This window comes from Bombus affinis, chromosome 6 (genome assembly GCF_024516045.1).
Source record: "Bombus affinis isolate iyBomAffi1 chromosome 6, iyBomAffi1.2, whole genome shotgun sequence".
Taxonomy (NCBI): Eukaryota; Metazoa; Arthropoda; class Insecta; order Hymenoptera; family Apidae; genus Bombus; species Bombus affinis.
The window spans coordinates 4,284,844-4,307,033 of NC_066349.1; the positions used below are offsets into that span (position 1 = coordinate 4,284,844).

The following is a 22,190-nucleotide window of genomic DNA, read 5'->3' on the forward strand; positions in this document are numbered from 1 at the left end:
TTCTTTATTTTTTGACTTTTTAACAAATTCAGCAATTTTGGGAGTCTTGGGTTTTTAAGCTTTTTTTATAAGCATTATTATTTTTCTTTGTTGCAATTTTTTTTTTTTTTTTTAATTTGATAAAGGTGGAAGAGGATATAATAGAAAAGGCACAGTATCGATATAGATAAGACACCGTATGATAGAAACACAAGGGCCTCAGGTTTGAAAGTAATAACACGTGTTAACAGTAAAAGACATTTTTATTATTAACAGTACGGTTTACAGTATTGCGATAATGTGTGTACAACATTGGGAGCGATATCAAATATTCATGCACGATTTCCTTGAAATTTATATACAAAAGCTACAGAATACATCTATGTACAATCTTATCTTAAAAATAAAATACTTCATGGGACACGCGTATAGTGAGAATTTAAATAATACTAATGAGCCGTGTCAATGTTGCTAAAAATTACTCGTTTTGTAATCATTGGTTTGATACTGTTGCAAACTGTTGATTTTAAATTGAAAAAAGAACGAATAATAATATTAGCAAAATTTGAAAGAAATTAATGTTATAGAAATATTCCGACTTTTCTCAAATTGAAAATTTAAGAATCTATCTCGTGACAAATCAAATTTATAAAAAAAATTATGAAAAACGAGACCTTTTTTTACAAACACTATCAAAATTGTAATCCTACTTTTCGTTTCATTGCACTCTTGCCAAGTAAAAGAGTTAAGTAGACTAATTTTAAAATGCAAATACAAGTTACGAACTATTGCAATCGAATCAGAATAAATAATGATCGTGTTTTCTCCATTCATATACTAGAATCCTCACCATAGAATATTAACCTATTTCTTAATATCACTTTTACTTCTCGCTTTGTTTGAAACAATTCGTTTTGTGTATGTACAAAAAAAAGACAGAGAATATCTCCATTATTTAAAACTTATCCTTAAGCGTTCTAGAATTCAAAGAGGGTTCGTTTTAAATAATCTTTTTAAGTAAAACCTTGACCATACTTTTATTTTACAATTTTCCCTAGCTGAAACCATATGCAAATTTTTTAATCGATCGATATTCGAATAATCAAATATTTCCTTAATGATAATCGAGGTTCTACTATATTCTAAATTCTCATAAATCTATGAAAAAATTTATGCTAAATTTTCAAAACATTCGAATGAATTAATGTACCCTCTTCGAAATCCTAGAACTTTATAATTTCTTCCTCTCTAATAGATCGATGTTCTTCTAAATTCGAACGCTAAATTTTCCATTGCAAACAATATTAGACTTGGAAACAATCGACGAAGGTAAAATTCGAAAGCAATGATCACCGATATTGGACATTGTTACTAAATAAAGTTAACCCGTTTGATGACAGAACTGGGCTTGAAGGTGATTGGGCGTTGTCGGGGTTAGAGGTGTTAAAGGAGTGAGTGGTGTCAATGGACTGCCAGGACTTTCGCTTCCTACGCTGCCGCCTTGATACCCCCCTAAATAGGCACCTACCATGTTTACACTGGTTGGGTACAAATCACCTGGATGATGTTGCATTGGTGGTGAATGGTGCACTAGATAGGAAATGAATTATTTTTTAGGAATGACAATATAGAATAGTTATAAGAAAAGAAAGAAAAAGTTTCAAATTTTTAGTAAAAAAGATCCTACGTGTATATTATATTTCGTCTTTTTCAATCCAAATAATGCTACTAACTGTTTAGATAGTTAGTACGTTAATGCACGAATCTAAAGTTCAAATTACGAAATGTCTGTAATATTGTTTCATATTAACTCATACATTAATTCTATAGATTTTGATTAAGTTCAATGAACAAGGAAGCATAAACCATGCAATACTAATTGCCCTCTCGTATTGTCGTATTTTCTGCCTGTAATTCATTATCGATATGCAGAGGCATCTACGTACATTTTGTATTTTCTGTTTTAATTTATCGTTTATATTTTTCCATTTTCTTCTTGGAATTCGTTGTATTCGTTCATCGGTAATATTTTACTAGGAATTGCAACATTTTCAAATAACAAATGTACTTACTTTGCGTTTTGATCTTTCCACTGTGTTTCTTCTGCCTGGCCCTCGAGTTCTGAAACCAGACTTGCGTCACTCGTTTGCTCAGTCCCGTAACGTGAGCTATTCTTTCAAGATCCTGGCCATCGGGATTGCTGTCTAACTGAAAGTTCGCTTGCAAAACAGAGAGTTGCTCCTCCGTAAAAGTGGTCCTGACCCTCTTCGTCTTGCTGCCTTTGCCACCGTGCTCGGAGTCGCAATCTTCCGAGGATGAGGTATTGTTTCCTTCGACGACGTCGAGATAGTGAGCCTTGCAGAGCAATCGGGCATCCAGCAGGGCGAATTGCTCCCCCGTCGACAGTTGACGAGAACAGGCGTCGCAGGCGAAACAGGCCAAGTGATACACCCTTTCTCTGGCTCTTCTCACCCAGTCACCCGCACCTACGCTTCGACCACACTTCGCACATTTTGCACCAAAGGTTCTGAAATGTCGAGAAAGAGGGATTTTATCGTACATTCAAGATCTATGTACCTTCTTCCACCTTCTTCCAAATGTTGAGAAAGAAAAAATTCTATTGTTAATCCACAGAGCTAAGGTTTATTATTAACTTAAGATTTGTTTGTTCTTCGAGATTTTTCCTGCACGAGTGCACGAGCATGCACCGAAATTGTTACGATACGCTTGTTTCTGTATTAGATTAACGCTTGATCGACGATCAAGAAAGTTTATTTAAATTTCGTAGAATAGAAGAATTGGACGAGGAGAAGACAAGAATGAAAGAGGAGGAGGATGAAGGTGCTATTTTGGTCGAGGCTGCAGGTTCATTCAGGACCTCCGTGTACGAGAATCCGATGGTCCTGTCCTCATTAACATACTACTCCGCCACTCGATGTCCTTTAGAGCGCGTCAGCAGCGTGGTTTAAGGGTCGCTCGACCTCTCGCGATTCGCCCGGTAGATTACGTCGAGATTATCTGGACGTCTCAGTCCCGCGGCTTCCCTCGCCCTACAAATGACTCTAACCCTTTGAATTTTAGCCGCCCGACACCAGGAAACGGGTCACGATCTTACGAGTGTTGCGTTTAAGAGGAGAGATATAAGCGATTTGTGGATGGCTCTTACGAAGAAACGATACGCTCGTCTTTTAACGAGATCTGCTACGATGATAGGTACACCACGGATTTTTATTACTTGGGTGTATGATGTAGAAGTGAATTTGATAGAATCTATGGAATTTATTAATTTCCCTCTTAGATTTCTTGTCTTCGTCTAAGTCCACTGATTCGAACTTAATAATACTCAATAGCTATACAGAAAATAATTCTATAAGGAAACAGAACTTCTAAGCTCCACAGGTAACTTGTTGTTCGCAACGAAGAATAACTTTGTTGTAACAACAAAGAGAAAAAACATAAGTAGCATAAGTGAAAAAGAAGAATTGTGGATCGACCGAAAGGTTGGTTATTGTATGGAAAAATATGGTAAGCCACGGAAGGATTAGTCGGTTCACGAATCGCATCGTCACCGTCGCATCCATGGTATTTTCGGGTATTATTGGTTATGCTGATCGCGCACAAGGCACGCCTAGAAGCACGCAAGTATCTATTCATTCTTGACAAGACATCTATACCTGACCCTGAGTATCTTTTTAAACCTCTGAAAGCTTCGCCTAGAACTTAATAATGTGTACCTACTTATTATGATTATTTTATTATCGTTATTGGTCGATTCTTGCAAATAAAATATACATTTGTTTTTTTAATTACTTTAACATTACTGACAATTACTGAAAAAAATTCACGATTTAAAATAAATCATTTTACGCGATCTCTTTGAGCTTGAAGGTCCGGTGAAAGTTTGAGGTGTCATTAGCATAAATAGTGGCGCCACCCCTTTCCTTTTCCGGCGCGTTTACGTCGGATCAGAGCGAAATAAGAGACGGTCAGAAGCAGCGTGTAACCAGACCAGAGGAACTGGTATTGGGTATCAATAAATCTTCAGGGCCGTACATCGGCTACCAAACGACCCCGCCCTAATTTATTCATTTGTTCTTCCACATAGGCGGGCCCTATAAGTCAACGGGGGATTAAGTCGGCCGCTATCCGACCTCTGCACAGTAGAGAATTCATAGTCCCCCCTTATACCTCCGATCCTCATTCGACTGCATTCGATTCTCGCGCTACGAAGCCAGATCTCGATCGCGATCTTCGATATCTTTTAAGATATAAATCGGCCGTGTGATAAATTATTACGTTGGCGATATTTTACGCTTGAATTATCGTTTTTGGTAATAGAAGCAAGCCATATAGTAACGTTTATAAAGTATGAATGGAGAAATTTTAGCACGAAAAATTAGAATTCCTTAAATTTAGAATAATTTTGTTATTACAGAATTACGTATCTAGTATTTTAGTTGTATTATATTGTGACTTATGCGAAATCAGAGAGAATTGTTTGAGTTTCATCTTGTTTATATCGTGTCTGTATTTAAATTTTATTCGTCATATCAAAACTCGAAGAACCACAAATTATGTTATCTAATGATCGTGGAAGTTCCAAATCAGAAATATAATTTTGATTGCACAAATTGTTTCATAAATTAAAAAAGTAATAGACCTAGAGCCGTAAGTATACGGTTCTGTACGGGTTGCCCATATTTTTCTCTGGAGAATACAAAAACAGGCACGCGTGTGCGTGGCTGCCGAGTCACCAGCAAGAACTGCCAGTGTTCCATCTAAAGTCTAAGGAATTCGCCTCGTAAGGCAGCTAGCTGTGATTCCCTCTCTTTGGTCCACCCTCGTGTGTCGGTGCTTTTCAAGCAGGGGACGGGTGTCTTTTAAATTAATAAATATTCGCCGACGTTATTCTCCTTCCACGATCCTTTTCCTCGTGTCGTTTCTCAGCCAAGAATAAACAAAATTAAAAGAAAAAAAAAAAGGAAGAAAGAGAAAGAATGGAAGGAGCAGGATGAACCAGAAATCGCTCTATTAGCCATGCCAGCGTCGAAATTCCGGTTCTCTTAATTCAGTGTGGCCGATGCTGCGCGACAGGGAATCGGTCGCCGCTTTAATCACGACCTTATCGTTTCTGCCTTAATGGCACTTAAATGCGAATGCCTACGCCCTCCTGAGAACGATTCGAGACACGACGCTTGCAAGCCCGGGGGTAATCTACGTTTCTGCTACTGCGATTTCGACGATTTCCTAAACATGCCGAGGAGACGATAATTTCGAGCAATCGAGGACGTTCTGCTCTCTTTTACGTAGCTATCTTTGAAATATCTTTTACTTTCAGTTATATAGAAATACATAATTATACTACATACTTGTTCTATATTTAAATCCATCCTCGTTGCATATCTTATCGCTAGTTTACGGATTTTTATACAAAGTTACGTTTCTATAAACACGATTAAACAGATGGATACGAAGCGGAGACTTGTTTTGCTCGCCATGTAATTGCTTCGCACTTATAAATTTCCCGTAAATGCATAAAAATCCGCACTGATTTTCTATATTTTATACTTTACATTTAATTCTTACATACTTTCCATCTGTGAAAGTTTTATATTACTGTCATATTGAATCTGATGCAAATTAAATATAACGCGTTTATTAACCGTCTACTATAATATGCTCGCTAACAATCTATTTAAAAGAATCTAGTCAATATACAATTGTTAAACAAAACCCATTGTAGGAATTTAAATCACACCAGATACACACGTACATTATTTGATTCGTCTGAAGATCGCATAAAAAAATCCATCGCTTGAAAAGATTCGCCATTGCGAATATTCGTATACGGCCCGGGTCAAAACCGGCGTCTTTTCTTTTCGTCTCCAGGGACTTGTAACCGCAAGAAAACGTCAGATGAGATGTCCTTTATTCGTAGCGGGCATCGAAGCCCGGCTTCAACGTCACATCGTGACTCGCATCTCGCGCGTGAGCATGCGTGGTACACGTATATGACGTGAATAGCCGACTGTACGCGTGAGGTCCAAAGAAGAAGAAGAAGACGAAGAAGAAGAAGAAGAAAGTAAAAGAAAAGAGAAGTAAGAGGAAGAGGAGAAGAACGAAGAAGAAGAAGGTTACATCGGAAGACATTAATCACCCAATGGTGAATCTCTCTCGACCCTATGTCGAATACTCGCGTAAGGATATCTGTTCATCTGCGGGAATATCTGCACCCACGTGACGGCCACGTGACTCCAAAGACAGACAGCTTTTAGCTAAATCATTATAATCGTGCTTTTTTCACTTTTCCGATTGATACGTTTAACTCTTAACTGGTATCATTGAGGACTATAAAGACTAAGGCTTAAGTCGCTTAATCGCAGAAAAATAGCGATAAGATATTTAATCAGTAGACGGCGGATTTTTTACGCATTTACGCGAAATGTAAAGATAGAAAAACGCGTAAAATGCAAAAATATATAAAATGCACAAGGTACTTACAGTACCTACTCATTATAAGTTTTAATTATAAGTTTTAATAAGTTTAATATTTCTCTAATAAAAGATATCTACGTTTAAGTTGTGTTTTTTTAATCGTGCTCATAAGAGTGTAAGATTTGCATAAAAAAGCAATTCATCAAACGAAAGCGTTCCATCATTCGATCGCGATCTGTAATCGACCAAAAGGGACAGTTAGCCCGCGATCCAGAAGCGACACGAAGGATTACCGATGAATCCAATAATATCCCAGCTGATCGAAGAACAGACACCCCACTGATACGTAACCGGTGAGCAAAGCCAAAGCTTAAGAGGACGTTTCTCGACTACCACTCGTGAACACCTGGAAAGAATGACCGTTTGTTCGACTTACGGAACGCTTCTCGCGGAATACGCTGACATTCGTATAACAGATATCTCGGACACCCTGTCGAGCAGCTACTTTCAAAGGATTTTATGAACAAGTCCCTTGAGATAGATTTCGAAGGGTCGTTCTGTATTACGAACGAGTGACTCGCTAAAATGATCCCAGTGGCTTTCGATCCCTTTATGCTTGTTTAAGGGACAAATTGTTTACTTTGTTTTCGTATTGTAATTATGACAAACAGTGGCTAGCTATGTATCCTTATTTCTCGATGATTTCATCAAGTTTCAATAACACGAACTTTGATATGCTTAGATCTAACTAATTAGTACGTAAGTGTTATAATGAATACAGCAATGTGAAAATACCTTTTGTAGTGGTGTACCTTCAGTCCCATAAATCAGCTAACCTAACCAAACAAACTATGTTCCCCATTGATGCAAAAAATTACGGTGGTTAAACTTGGACAACGAGCTCCACTGACCTTAGAAATAGAAACGAGTTGTACTTACAAGGCGTAGTCGTGCCTGCAGTAGAGTCTCATCCCTCGAAGAAAACAGGAGTGCTGATCGTGCAGAGGCCTCGCACAGGCGCAACATTTCAGACATCTGGAATGCCAGGTACGACCCCCTACACAGAGGACAGTCCGCTCGCGAACGCTTTCCCCGCAACCGCCACAGTCCATTTCCATTCCATCGTGACTGTCGTTGTTGTTGATATTAGTAGCAGCTTTCTTTATGCTAGTTACGTTGTTGTTATTGGTGTTCACGTTGTTGTTGTTCGAACAAAGGATGTTGTCCGTGCAATCTGGCTCCGTCTCGATTTCCGTCTGCAATTTTATTCATTTTACTTTGTTAGTCATACTTATTTAGTTATATAGTTATTTATAGTTATTTAGATGATCGAAGATTTCATTGTCGACGATAATTTTAAGAACAATTAGGAAGATTTCAGCCTAGAACGAGATTGTTGTAAAATTAAATTCGAGAGAAAGTATTAGTGTAATTTACGTGATAGGCAATTTATTGACTTCCACAAATACTTTACAATCTGCCTTTACATTGTACTAGTTTGCACCCTTTAAAGCTCTGAACAGCAACTCTAAGGCATCCTGTACAAAAAAAGCCATCGCATACAACCTTCCTTCGATAAACCTTTCAAGCAGATGCTGCAAGTCTCTACCTAATGTCATCGTGAATTTAATGCCAAGGCATTAAAACGAACATTTTACATGGAATACCGGGATCGATGGAAAAGAACACGAGCCACGGTATTAACGTTATTAGAAGAGAGTCTCGCGCTGGAATTTGTCGGCTAGCGAAACCAGTACGATCGATCGATTCATAAAGCATCAACGTGTCGTACGAGAAAAAACATCATTAGTGATGGGATCAAGTGCCGAATCGAATCGAATACTCGATGTCCTCTTCATGTCTTGATAGATGGATATAATATTTCATTCGTCGTACTTGCCAAATATTCCATCTCTGTTTCAACCTATATTTTAATTACATTCGTAACTATATTCCCGAAGCCGATTTTCTCAAGAATGAAGCGTCGTATGAAGAAATTTTATTCGATATTTTCGACTTGTTCTTTTACGTAGAATAGCTCGCTTGCCAAATGTACCATTCTTGTTGAGACATTCAACCTAGAAAACTGAATAATCATTGAATATTCGAATCTACTTGCGACGTACTTGAGGCCATCGCTAAACACATAGTATAAGACGATCGTTTCCGGGTGTGGAGGTACGGAAAGGCTGGCTGCGGGCTCCAAATCTCAATTAATACTCGGCAAAGTGAAATAATAAACGAGCGGACGGCCGCCGGCTGATAAATGATGCCGCTCTTGGGCATGATCCCTTCGTTCCTCAACGACCGGCCTCAACGATTCGCATGACTACGCACACATCGTGTATCAAACGTGCGTACACGCGAAACGACCTTTAGGTAGGCGCAAATTTGTTCATTGTGGATGGTGAGATTTAAGCGATACGCACGCCCCTAAAGATCGTAGCTGCGCAGCTTCCTTTTAATTGAATGCGTAACGCAGGAGATTTTACTAATTTTCAAGTTGTCTTTTCTTTTCTTTCTCTTTTAGCTTCCAGTTGATTCTTCAGGATGGGGTGTGCCAATATAAATTGCGTATAATTTTTATAATCTCTCGGAAGTTAATTATATTTTATAGTTGACACGAAGAATCCAGGGAAATATGAAAAAGTTACATTAAATTATCGTTCTATTCGATCTTTAATAGCAAATGGCAGTCATCGATTAAAATGCATTCATTCTTTAACAAGTCGTCGTTCATTAGTCAAGAACCGCTTGAAACAAACCTGTGGTAGAGTTTCGAGCTCGATTAATTGACACTCGAACGACACGATGCAGCTGGTTAGTTTTTTTTCCTCTTTTTTTTCTTTTCAGTCCCATCGTGTTGTTAGAGGTTTGGTTAACACAAAGAGACAAATAAGTAGGTACAACGAAGAGAGAGAGAGAGAGAGGGAAAGGTTGTCATTGTGAGTGCGTAGAGAGATAAACGCAAAGATAACGCGTATCTGATCTGTATGCAATTTTTTTCTTATCGATGTCGCGGCACACGTGCTCGTGAATGCACCTGTGTATTCACACGTGCGTGTATTATGTATAAGTGAGTACACTGAAACAGCGAGTCTTGACTTGATTATATTAATTGGTACACGAGTAATGCACAAAGGTTATTGTTCCCCACAGCGTGCAATCAATGAGTTAATTACATTATATTCTTCGATTTATTGCGTTTACCACGTACTTCTCCTCTTTACTGTTTTATTCGTACATTAATATGGAAAAACTGTTCTATCAACCTTCAGGAAATTAAAAATTTCAATTTATTAAACGTTTATTTCACTCTGCTGCGACCCTTAAATTTTTATCATTTTTATACTTCAATCTCACGCTTATTTATTTCGCGAATATGCTGGACAAAAGATTGGTACGAAAACTCATGTACATATATACCAAGAACAGTTCTTTCAGATTTTGCTTAAACTTGAAATACTTTTTAACGTCAGAAAAACACGATAACGACGGAAAGAACGCGGCAGAGTTAGAACGAGCGAAGATTTTCCGAGAACGTTAAAAAAGGGTTTCCTCGATCGGAAAATAAGCGACGTGAAAGAAAAATATTTCAAAAAAATTCACACTCCGTCATAAACAATTCTTATTCGTCGGCTTCAAATTGAATTCGCCGGTTTAAACGCGCGAACTAAACACACAAACGAACGAAAATATAACGTGAATCGCCGTGAAAACGCGAAACATATAAAGAACAGGGATATTGCACAACAGATACCTCAAGAAAGACAACATCGACGACAGCCAATTTCGAAGACGCTACACGAACACGTCTTTTTCATTTCATCTTCCTCTCTCTGTCCTTTCCCTCCTTGTCGTAGCTTCTCCCGTCGGCCAGTAATCATTTCACGTTTAACTGGACGGTCATTGATTTATGATCTGCCGAAGGCAAAGTTGAACTTCCCACCTGTGATTTATACCTTCTGGCATTTCGATCTTCCCTCGGAAAGAGAGCTACGTTTCTCTTCGAACGTAACACCGTGTCGATTAATACGCCGTGTCGCGGATCACGGATTTACTGGCGCAATTATCTCGATGAAATAACCGGAAGATCGCGTGGTTAAATAGAAAATATAATCCTCAATTCAAGTCTAGCAGATTTTGGTCCTAAATTTAGTAATATTTTCGATTGCCCCAGCTTCGTAGAGAGCAATTTACTTTGAGCAATTTACTTCGTTAGAACATTCGAGGGAAGGAAGAAATACAGTTGTATGAAGACGTTCAGCCTAAGAAATGATAATAACGCGATTGCTTCGATGAAAGATCACGTGGCTAGATAACAGTATTTCCAATCCTTTAATCGAACCCTTAATTTTACAGTTGAAGAGCTTTTTAAATTTATGGAACGCATAAACGAATCGTTGCTGATTTATAAGAAATGGTAGAAGGAAGATATCAAGAAACACTGGCAAAAAGTTTTTGGATCGAACGTATTAATACGAAATTTGTTAAAAACATCCATGTGTCAGAACTACAAAATGCTGCCGTATTAGGTCGTCCGAAAAGTGTCTTTCTTTTACAGACACGTCTTTTACAACGATGCATCTTTATACAAACATGAAACCTAATCTGTCGAACGTTGTGATCTTTATTTTGATAGAACAAAATGGATCATACGTAATTCGATAATATAATATGAAACGGAAAATGTTGTGCATTCACGATTTTCTTATAAAACGAAAGAAACTTTTCGGACGATCTAATACAAATACCCAAATAATGGGAAATTGAAGAGGAGTTTAACGTGAAATACTTAAATGACAATAAACTAACACAAACTTCCATTTATTACGAAAAAGAAGCGAGATGAAGAACAAAATATTACACGGGAAAAAATTGCCGATCCGATTTGTTAATTTAAATAATTGTAAGTATTATTATTTTGGTACGTTTCCATGTGAACGTATTATTACTTTGATGCATTGTGGCATTGAATTAACGAGATATTTATAATCTGAGCGGGGAATTTCTTCCCACGATAGTCGGATAACCTGACGAGGTTCTTCTTGATTCTAAGGCCTTCTCTCGCGAATCAGTCTTTTCAATATTCGGATTTAGATCTGGACTGTTCGCTGGTCATTTCATTGTTTTGATGCTGTTACCGCGTAAACAGTCTTTTACTACTTTCCTGCGATGACAGTATCGTCATCTTAAAAAATACAATTTCAAGAATTTCCAAACGAATGATCATTATTTTCCTCCAATCCTCCACTGTCCAGTTTGGATGTTTCTTACATCATTGTACGCGTTCTCTTTTATGCTTTTTGTTATGAGTTGTTTTGTCTTAGTTTTCTGAAATGAAAAACTTATCTCATTTAAACGATTTTTGACAATACGTTCGGAAACGTTCTGTGCTGATTTATCTCTCTCAAAGTTACTCGTCTAAAATTTTTCACAATTTTACGCAATTTTCTATCGTTTCGACTAGTTGCTGCACGAGGACCACTACATCTTTCGCTCTCAGATACATTTTCCGTTTCGTCACATTCCTTTTCTGAAATTGCTAATGATACTTGGACTACATCCTATGATTTTTGTGACTCTTCTCTGGCTATTTCCTTGCTGGAGAAACTCGATTATTCTTAACTTAACTCATGACTCACATTAAGTGCCCGTTAATTTCCTATTACTTTTTATCACATATAATAACGTATAATAAATGTATTAAATATAATAACATATAATAAAAATTATAGTTCGAAGACAGGAAAGTTTTTAAGAAATTTTTTCTGATTTGATTTCTTTCTGCCAGAGATTATATACCTAAGTGAATATACCTGCGTTTTCTATAAATTGTATTTTAAACCACTGAACTCAGTGAATTCAATTTCGTGGAAGATCCCAAGATATTGGAGAAGAAACGACGAAGTTTGACCTGTTGTAAATTACCCCTTGAATTTCGACCGGTTGCTTTTCTGTGAATCCCTGTAAACTAGGGTTGCCATTGTACATCGACCATCGAAACATATAACCTGCCTATTCTTTGGTTTTCATATTGATTTTTCCAATGCGCAGATCGCTTGGGATTAAACATGTTGTTAGATAATGTTCATACTTTTTTTACAATTTGAAGGATATTGTAAAAAATCGCGCTATTTATACATACATGTTTAGCATTTAATGACAGCAATAAAGAAAAAATTAAAATTACCTGGTTTTTTACGTGAAAATTACGTGAAAGAATCGTTTATTAAAATGTGACAATTTAATGAGAGTGGAATAATAAAATACCTATGTATATCGAAGCACAAACAAGAATGAAAGTTGCTATGACGATAGCGTGTATAGCGTTTGAAACAATGGGGTAGTGTGAGATGACAAGTGATAATTCACGAAAAATCAATGGGAAAGAAAATTGAATAGATATTTGTGTAATCTTTATTAGCATATCGAATACTTTCGAGAATTGATATTTAATTTGATAGGCGAAGCGTGAAAATGTTTCGTTTCTAAACAATAGAATTAATGAACTGCAATTTCATAATATGACGTTCGATAGCGTTATTATACAACGAAATCATCGAGCTGCATTTATTACATGATAATAAGAATTTATGATTAAGCGCGATCCAGGCTTGATAGGTGCAAATGAGAAACTTGAGATAGTAGATAATATTTCAACGTTGCAAATTATCGGTGCGCGTACGTATATTTCCTAATAATGTAGTTATGTATAAATTCAAAAAGATATAGTACGTATAATAAGATATTCGAAGAAAAAATTCGTATCAATTTCGATCGAAGATCCTCGTAACGAAATCGATTAATTCCTATAAATCGTTCTTTAAATGTAAATATTTTACACGATCGTAATTCGAAAATTCGCAAGTAGCTTTCTAACTCAATTATCGCGAGAGAAGAATCGAATTTTCGTTGAAAGAAACGAAGAAAGAATTTCTCAATCGTTCGTAAGTGGACTCGATGCTCGAAGAATGCAATCAACGAGTAGTTGAGTAGTTAAGAAGAATAATAGTATTCATTTTTTATTCGTCAACACTTCGAAACGACGGAGATGAGCTGACAAAATGAGAAATGCTAGGGTGAAGAGGTCAAACGGGCCTCACTACCGACTACCGGACATCGACGATCCTCGTACACATCCGATTCGTCACTTTGCTACACGGGACGGACGTTTAATGGCACGAGCGAGTATACCATTCCCAGTGATTTATCGGCCTTATAAGTTTCGCCGGCGATCGTAAATAATTTTTCGCAATATTTCAAAATTATCATGGCCGTCGCGTCGTTTCGTTCCAGAAACAGTTTTTAAGAAAAACTTGCTGCCAGGACATTATGTGCGTTCGGTGTGACGTTTATGAGTTTAACATGCAGGATCGTAATTGTTGTGCAACAACAATGACGGAGTTTAAAGTATTTAAAGAACTGAGATAAAACGTTTCAATGAATCATTAATTTTGATGAATTGGTAGGATATGTTTTAATTATAACGAAGTGAGCTTTACATTGGAATATTAAATTGGATTTTTATATGAAAATTATATTCAAAGGATAGAAGTGCAATGTTTCGATGAATTAAAATAATGAATTCTATAACGAGACGTAAGATATTTCTTTTAATTGCAAAAGGCTACTCTTTTCAGATTTTACTGATTCGATATAACTTAAAGACAATTTGAAAATTTATTTTCAATGTTAGAATGTAACAGAGTTATATATTTAATTTTACTACTCGGTATATAAGTGTTTAACAAGAACTTTTTATTGATAAAGAGATTTCTAATGTCTTTTGACAATGTAAACAAAAATATATTGAACATGTTCACATTGTATTTCATTAAGGTACTATAATTGGTTATAACTTATAATTTTTAAAGAAAGCTTTTTGACCTCCAACGATAAAACATCGAAAAACTTTCGAAACCCGCGCATCGCTTCGCTTAAACAAATGATTCACACCTGTTCATACACCTTATATATATTTCACATATTCGACTTACGTTTATCTTCTTTATCTACCTACTGTCAATGAATCGAACAAAATTTTTCACTATCTTATTTAATCTTTCATAATCGATAAACAAAAGAAAACTAGGTATCTAAGCATGTATACATATGTGTTACTTCAAATCGTGATACATACATTATTTAAATACATGCGTGTATTCTTAACTAATTTTCGTTATCGCAAAATTTAAAAACGTTGAAATAAATAAATCTTAACAATGTTAGATAACAAAGCTGTCTAAACTATTGCTAGACACCTACTATCCGACGATACCATTTCAGAGTTAAATCTCAATCCACTCACCTTCATCTTTCTTGAAATCGGTCCAGAACTTCCTTTTATCTCACAAACTTCCTCTCTTCATTTTCATAATCATCGAGCAACCAAAAAAAGAGTCTGCTGATACCAAATACACGTGCTAAACTGACAAAAACATGTCAGTAGTTAACCTATATATATATATATATATATGTGTAGTCCACAAAGTCTCTTCACAACACCTTGAAACTAAAACTCGCGCTACGATCCGATAACTCTTTCCAAACGAGTAAGTTTCAGTATCAAACCAAAGAAAGCCAAACCAGGGAACTCGCGAGGAATAAAAAATCGCGGATCTGTAGGATCGAAAAGGATCGCAGAAAATACGCTGTCCAGATCCGTGGCCCGGGGAAGACTGGCATCCTCGATCCTGCCCCTTCCACACTCTGCAATCGCCGCTTCGGTCTATCACTCACACATTCACACTGTGTATTCACGCTTCTTTGCACTGTTTCCACTCCGTCCACGTTCCGTGTATGTACACATGTACGCGTGTGTTAGAACGTCGGAGACTGAATGGTGGGGAACGGCGTTGCGTGACTCGACTCGGGGTTGTTCACGGCACAGGAACGATGCTTTTCGGGACGAAGACCCCTGAACGACAACCAGGCTCCGCCCAATCGACCACGCCCATGTTCCATGCGCGAAAACCCACCACTGAGGGTTTTGATATCGTAAATTCCTTGCGGAGCAGTGGGGGGAAGTCGCGAATCACAATCGAATGGAATTTCTGCGGGCAACGTGTTCCTTATAGTAGAGTTGGTTCTCTTTTTTGGTTTTTGCTGATCGCGTCTCTCACTTTCTATTTCTTTCCACGTTCCTTTTGTCACCGGCTTCTTCCTTTGAGTTTTTGCGCCTTCTTGCAAGAAACTTTTATGCATATATGATACAATTGTGAACCATAGGATTTCGATCGCGTTTTTAATAGTGCGTTACACTTTATTCGACGTTTCGTAAACATTGCAGTTCGCTAATTCTATTCATAAAATGATATTCTAATTTTAATTAGGTGTCTCGTTGCAAAATTAGCTTTTGCCAAAAATTGAACACTGGCCAACGCTTGTCAATTACTTTCATTCGTTTTTCTACTTCGCTTAACATTCTTCCATAAAATAATACAACAATTCATTCGAATCATTCCATTTGTCCCAAAACCGTTCGTTCACTCTCCTTCGAATCAATCAACCTAAGGTAAACATCATCAATGTCTCGTTAACCAAAAGTGTAACCTACTTCATTTTTAAACCGTCTTCTTCTAATGCAAAGATACTGTCTCTCATTCTCCATCTTCCCTCTCCTTGTATCTACGCATAATTCAAGAAACATTGGATTTCACGGATGCGTGCACACGCGCGCCATGGCAATAAAAATAAAAAAAAATGCGAGGGGTAGGACCAAAAAACTCGTTTGACAGTTTTCCTCGGTCTCGAAATGAAAAATTCATATTCATCTTAGACGTGGGCGTAAACGGGTCGCTCGACTAGAGCCGAACACACTTATACACTTATTTACACACCTATACAGAGAAGAATATGGTTCGGATAGAGAAAGACAGGAGTTGGAGAGGGATAGCAGTGATAAAAGGCGTTAGTCCATTCCAGGATGATTTATGTGTCGGCGGGGCAGAAATACAAACAGGTGCTCGAACCTCCTCGAGAACCCAAACTCATCGAAAATAAAAAGGAAGAGAAGAAATATAAAATATATATCCATACAAGTAGGCACATATAAATAAATGCTGGAAAGGGATAGTGTACGTCTGAGGGTGAACCGTGACTAAATGGTCAACTCGGTCTTGCTTTTCGACCTTGCTTTTGGGGACAGAAATATAGAGAACAAATGTACCAAAGTAATACCGCTACTATCGAAAAATTTATTAAAAAAACATTTACATAGCAAGAACAAGCAGCTACTGTTGAACAAACTTGGAATTGGCCAGAAGAGATTTACACGTGCGCATTCAATTTATGAATCCGATCACCAATTCGTGATATCTGTAATTATGAATATTTAAAATTATCGTCTAGAGAGACACATGCTTTCGAATTATCTTAAATGTGTCTCGCTTTTTAGCGAGTCTCGCTCTAAATTCTAAATTCTAAATCCGCAATCTACTAACAAGTTGACGAAGTTTTGCGAAAATCGGAGATTACAATTATTAAGACAAGTGACATTTTAACATTTTCAATATTTTAACATTGCAACGATAATTCAAAGTTATGAAAGGGAGTAATAAGCACCTACGTGTTCACCTTCAAAATCAAATAAAAATTACATTTACGAAATTTCATATAACTTGGCAATTCCACGAACAGGAAGTCATTGTTTTTCATTCCTTACGTGATTTACATGGTATCAATGTATCGGTTTGCAAGCTGGGTCCTTACTTCCGATACGTGACATTTGGTGTATATCGTCAATCGCAAATATTGATTCTTATCGAAATCGAACAAAAACTTGGCGAGTGAATGATCGATAACTTTTTAAAGAATACTGTTTTATTAACTGTGGGATCACGTGATCGTCACATGCAAGCATCGATGTTTAAGCTAAGCGGAAAGATATCGATTAGGTAGGTAAGTACGTATTATATATTTTGAGGAACAAACGCTTTTAACGTTCAATAAAGGAAAGTTTAACGTTCAATAAAAAGAACATTTAACGTTATCTACGTTACTTGAATCGATATCGGTTTACGAGTTTCTTTGAAAATGCGTTCAAATTGCAATGACTATGCAAGTGCGTGATAAATGGTAAATGGAGCTATGACTTTTTACGTAAATTTAATATCAGAAATAAACATCTATCCTGTCTCTGTTAAAAAATTGTTATGTATGTAAAATCTTTATACAAAACTTTTTATAACAAATTTTCTAAATGTCATCGTATCAAAAGTATTCAAGAATTATATATATATATAGTGAAAGACCCATTTGGTTTCGAGTTTCACCGTAATATGAGTTTTTACCTGAGAGGAAAAGCCTGCGCCATTTCTTGACTTCACAGCAAACGACAAAACCCTTGCATTCCGAAATGATAGAAATTTCCTCGAGTGTGAAGTAGGTAGGATTCGGAGCAGAAAAAAAAGAAGGAACACCTGCTGCGAAACTGCATGCAGATGTATTCCGTGTTGCATATTCAAATTGGAATCCGTGGACCGATTTGACGACGATGTTAAACAATAGATATGCAAGAGGAACTGTCGTGGAAAAGTATCTCGAAAGCGACTTGAGGAATTGTTCAAAGCGGAAAAAAATAGTTCATAAACTTTACTTTAAAATTAGTCCTAACTTACAATTTATTCGATTTAGGATAAAATTTCAATTTGAAATAAAGGATTTTTCTAGCTTTACTCCAAATTAATTCTATTTAGGTTTCTATTTTGGTTTCTACAGGACGATGTCGTTTTAATATCTAACGTCGAAATTCGACATTGATAAATTTTGTTACGAGCAAGAAATATTCATAGCTATTGGATTCAGAACTATTGGAATAAAATATTATCTACCTATTTCCGCCCCTTCCCTTCGTTTTTCACTCAACCAATTTCATTCAACCACCCTCGAACATCAGACGTACGCACCGGAAGGGTTGAGTTCCACTCACAAAGAATCCTTTACCTATAAAAGAACCAACAGAACCTGAATCCTCCCCATTTATCGCGGCGTTACTCGCGCCTCCACAGCCGACCTAACATTTTCGAGACAAATGCGCGTCATACGTTCCCGATGCAGCACGATATGCCCTATTTGTTAAGATCATCGTAGGCGCGTGTGCACAGGTTCGCAAAACGCGCTCGTGCACCAGCTGTAAGTAGGTACACTATCGTTCATAAGTATTTGGATTCTTTACATTCTACCAAAATACATGTACAAATGAATTCTTCCTGTGGTTAAATATACCGTGAATTTATTAGAAATTTAAACGCGCAAAAATTATGCGAAGAATATAAATTTCCATGAAAAACCGTGATCTGGTGACAGATTAATTAAAAATGATAAAAAAACAGGGTTTGCGAAGTAACTATCTCTCTATCGGCAAAATTTCTTTCGCTTCTCGAATCAGATACGAAAAATGCGTGTGTATTTTGACTAATTAAACTAGATACATCTTGTGAAAGATAACCAAGCAGCTGGATACTTTTGAAGCGTAGTGTAAGAGTGCGTAAACGCGTTTACGCGTTCAAAAACGAGCAAAATAAGGTGCAGGGTCCTCGCGATCGGCAGGGAACGGGCCATTAGTAACGCTTACCCGGCATAAAGCGAGAAAAATGGCAGTCGAATTATCTCGCTAGTGGGAGCGAGACTGGACAAAGGTTCTACCTCGCGAGGACACGCGGAGGATCCTCAAAAAAGGAGCCACGGGGTTCCACCGGTGCCGATCCTGGCAAAGGGAGCGAACAAACCGTTGCCCGGTACTCTTCTGTCGCGTTAATCGATACCATCGAAAATCTCGTTCGCGACCGACGTCCTTTCCTCCTTGGAAATCGCGCATACAGTTGCTCGCCAAAGTATTCGAACACTTGTAGACACCTTTTACGAATATACTATGTGTATTATACGAAACGTATTTTGAAATTTCATTGTTCTGTCGTTTTATTTCAAATAAACGTATTTGGTCAAACAATTTGAGAATAATAACTTTTAGTATTTAACAAGATCTTGATTTCACATATAAGCTGTTATATCTTCAGTTTCAATGCAGATACGGCTTTCTTACTTAATATACATATAGATAAATTATTTTTGTGCTACCTGGCAGTAAAGGCTTGATTTAAGCGAAAGTTGCAGGTACAATTTTTCGTCTTTAACACAGTAGTGTTACGAGATTGGGCTATTATGATCGCATATACAAAAAACATAAGATTCTAATCGATATATCGGCCCTTAATAAATCAGTCAGTTTTAATAAATCAATAACAGATATCGCGTTAATGAAAGATCGATCAGTCATACATTTATTTCCGATTTATCGAATATAAGTTAAGAAACGTTACGATTTTTTAGAGGACGCGAGTAGGTCGAGGTCAGGTTTATCAACGTTTTTCTTAACGTCAAGCGTCTCGTGTAAGATAACGGAAAAAGAAACTCGGTTGCTACGTAGTAGGATTTTAACAAGAGTTTGCATGTTTGCACAGCAGGCGGTTAGCTGCGAGTGACATGTTAGCCTGCTTTCTCGAATTTGTATTCTTTTATGGAGTATCGAGGGTTGCACGACAATGGCCCATGAACGTTGGTCGCTTTCAAATGCGAATAGGTTTCTGGACTACTTTTATCATGATAATGCCGTTTGGATGTCGGAAAATTTCTTGAAAAATACTTGGAGAGAAACTGCGAACATGGAAACGCCTTTGGCTGTGTTAAATATTCGGTGAAAGAAGAAAAAGAAGGGAAGAAACGTGTTTTTAGACACGATTTACATTCGTCCGTTTTCCACGATTTCCACATTCTTTACTTTCCTACGAATGTCGTTTACATTGTTAACTGAATCATGCATACCAATAACAATTTTTTTATATCTTTCTTGAAATATCTTTTAACGTTGAAAGAATGCAATTGCGTTGAAAATGACCGATAGAACGCAACAGGATCGAAAATCAAATATTATCATGCAAGAAAACATCTACCGTATCTTGTATATGTACCTTGTATACGGTACGAATTACTATCATCGTTAATCGAGTCGTTCAAAATCTACGTTGATCGATTCTACAAATTAAAGAGCAAAAGAGAGTGACGACGTTGCAAAAATTTTTGAAATTTATCTTGAAATTTGCTATCATCTACACCACTTTCTTCCAATAAGCGAGCTTATGAAAGTAAAATGGAAACAAAACGATATGAAAATTCAACATTGATCCAGTACTTTTAGAATGAAATGGAGAAATGAATCGAAAAATGAAATTGATTATGTTTCTGAGAAATTCAATTACCAAGCTAAAACACAAAATACCTTCAGCAGTTATCTCAAACATTCCACGTCCTCCCGTATCATGCAAAATAATAAGTCATCCCAAACACATACCGGAGCCTGCAAACATCCCCTGTCTCGCTACAGCCTCAACTTTCACGCCACTTCCAGTCGAATCAACCGTCAGAAGCCGAAAGTTCGCTTCTCCGTTATCGGTGATTGAATTACTCGATCCAAGAGCGTAGCTGAGGAAGAGAGGGAGGAAGACAGACTTTCGAACTCTCGGTCAAGAAGAAAAATTTCGCGAAAGCAGGGAATCTCTTTACTCTCTGAAAGTACTTACTTCGTCGCGTCAAAGGAACGACGGAGTGATACAGCGCGCAGAAGTGAAACGATCGAAGAGAAAGGAAGAGAAAAGAGAGAGAGAGAGGAGCTTGCGCGCGTCGAGGGGGTGGGTTTCGTTAGGTCGGGCGCAGTTTTGATGATAACGAGCGGATTTGCAATCACGACTACATTGTGCAGGATCCTGCTGTTAGCTAACTTGAAGAGGGATGAAACTCAGACGGGCTGAGATCACAGAGCAGGAAGCTGAGAGCGCGACGTAGACGGAGGATGAGAGGTACACGTTGGGGAAACTGTCGCGCGTATTCCTTCTCTCTACATCAGTGTTTCCCAACCTTTTATAACCGTCAAATAATCTATCATATTCGCCCTCTCTGTGTTACTCACTAGCAGTAACAACGAGATAACTTCAAACTTGCAGCTTTTCACTCATTGATACAGGGAAGATGATTGTTGTTGCTGTTGTTGTTATTGTGTGCACAATAACAATCGGTTGAGTTCTGTAAGTGATTTTCCAAAACCTACCACGCGAGAGAACGATCTATGAAAATATATTGGGACTTGTAGAATTATAGGGATATTTGAGTGGTCTGAACGTCAACATCTAAGAATTCAATCTTGTACTTTGCACGGAATAGTGGAACTAGTTGAAGCGATATTTATTTTCTCATTCTTTCGTTATTATATTAGAGACTAATGGTATCTGATAACATACAAAAGGGGTCGCGAACTGCAAGTTGGGAACCGTGGTACTGTATCGTTCCTTCTCGGTCCTGTTACGGTTCTCGGCGAACGCTGGAAAGTGGAAATCCCGAAATTACAGGACTATACCGTAGACAGTTGCAGCCCCCTTCCAGTACATAAATATCTCGTGAAATTTCCGGCTGTAAGGCAATTCCTCGAATCCGCGCAGACGTACAGCACCGCGATGGTTACGCTAACGAACGTTAACGATACGTTTGGCTAATGAACCCGACTGCCATTGAAAGGTATTCATTTTACCAAATCTGTATTTACGAGTAGTTTTTTTCATTGTTTCTGGTTATAAAGTACGAGATACGCTTCTTCTGTGAAAGTTTTTAACGGGGTATGTTGATGTAAAGACTACATCTGTTAAATCATAATATTGACAACATCAGAAGAAGATGAAGGACTATATCATTCGTCGGTTGAAAAACTTATTTCATAATACGACTGT

At 37.4% G+C, this 22,190-nt stretch overlaps 1 protein-coding gene across 3 annotated transcripts; it reads right to left on the reverse strand.

Moving 5' to 3' along the window:
- Positions 1-223: 223 nt before the first annotated feature.
- Positions 224-21,011, reverse strand: LOC126918134 (LIM/homeobox protein Awh-like). 3 transcript variants are annotated; one of them, XM_050725785.1, is made up of 5 exons: positions 20,765-21,011; positions 16,633-16,734; positions 7,354-7,670; positions 2,052-2,506; positions 224-1,569 (listed from the first exon to the last, which is right to left on the reverse strand). In XM_050725785.1, the coding sequence occupies exons 3-5, from the start codon at positions 7,530-7,532 to the stop codon at positions 1,361-1,363; spliced, it is 843 nt and encodes a 280-aa protein (XP_050581742.1). In that variant the 5' UTR covers positions 7,533-7,670; positions 16,633-16,734; positions 20,765-21,011; the 3' UTR covers positions 224-1,360. The 3 variants fall into 3 exon arrangements, with proteins under 3 accessions (XP_050581742.1, XP_050581741.1, XP_050581740.1); XM_050725784.1 differs by lacking the exon at positions 16,633-16,734; XM_050725783.1 differs by lacking the exons at positions 16,633-16,734; positions 20,765-21,011 and adding an exon at positions 14,726-16,032.
- Between the last annotated feature and the right edge of the window lie 1,179 nt (positions 21,012-22,190).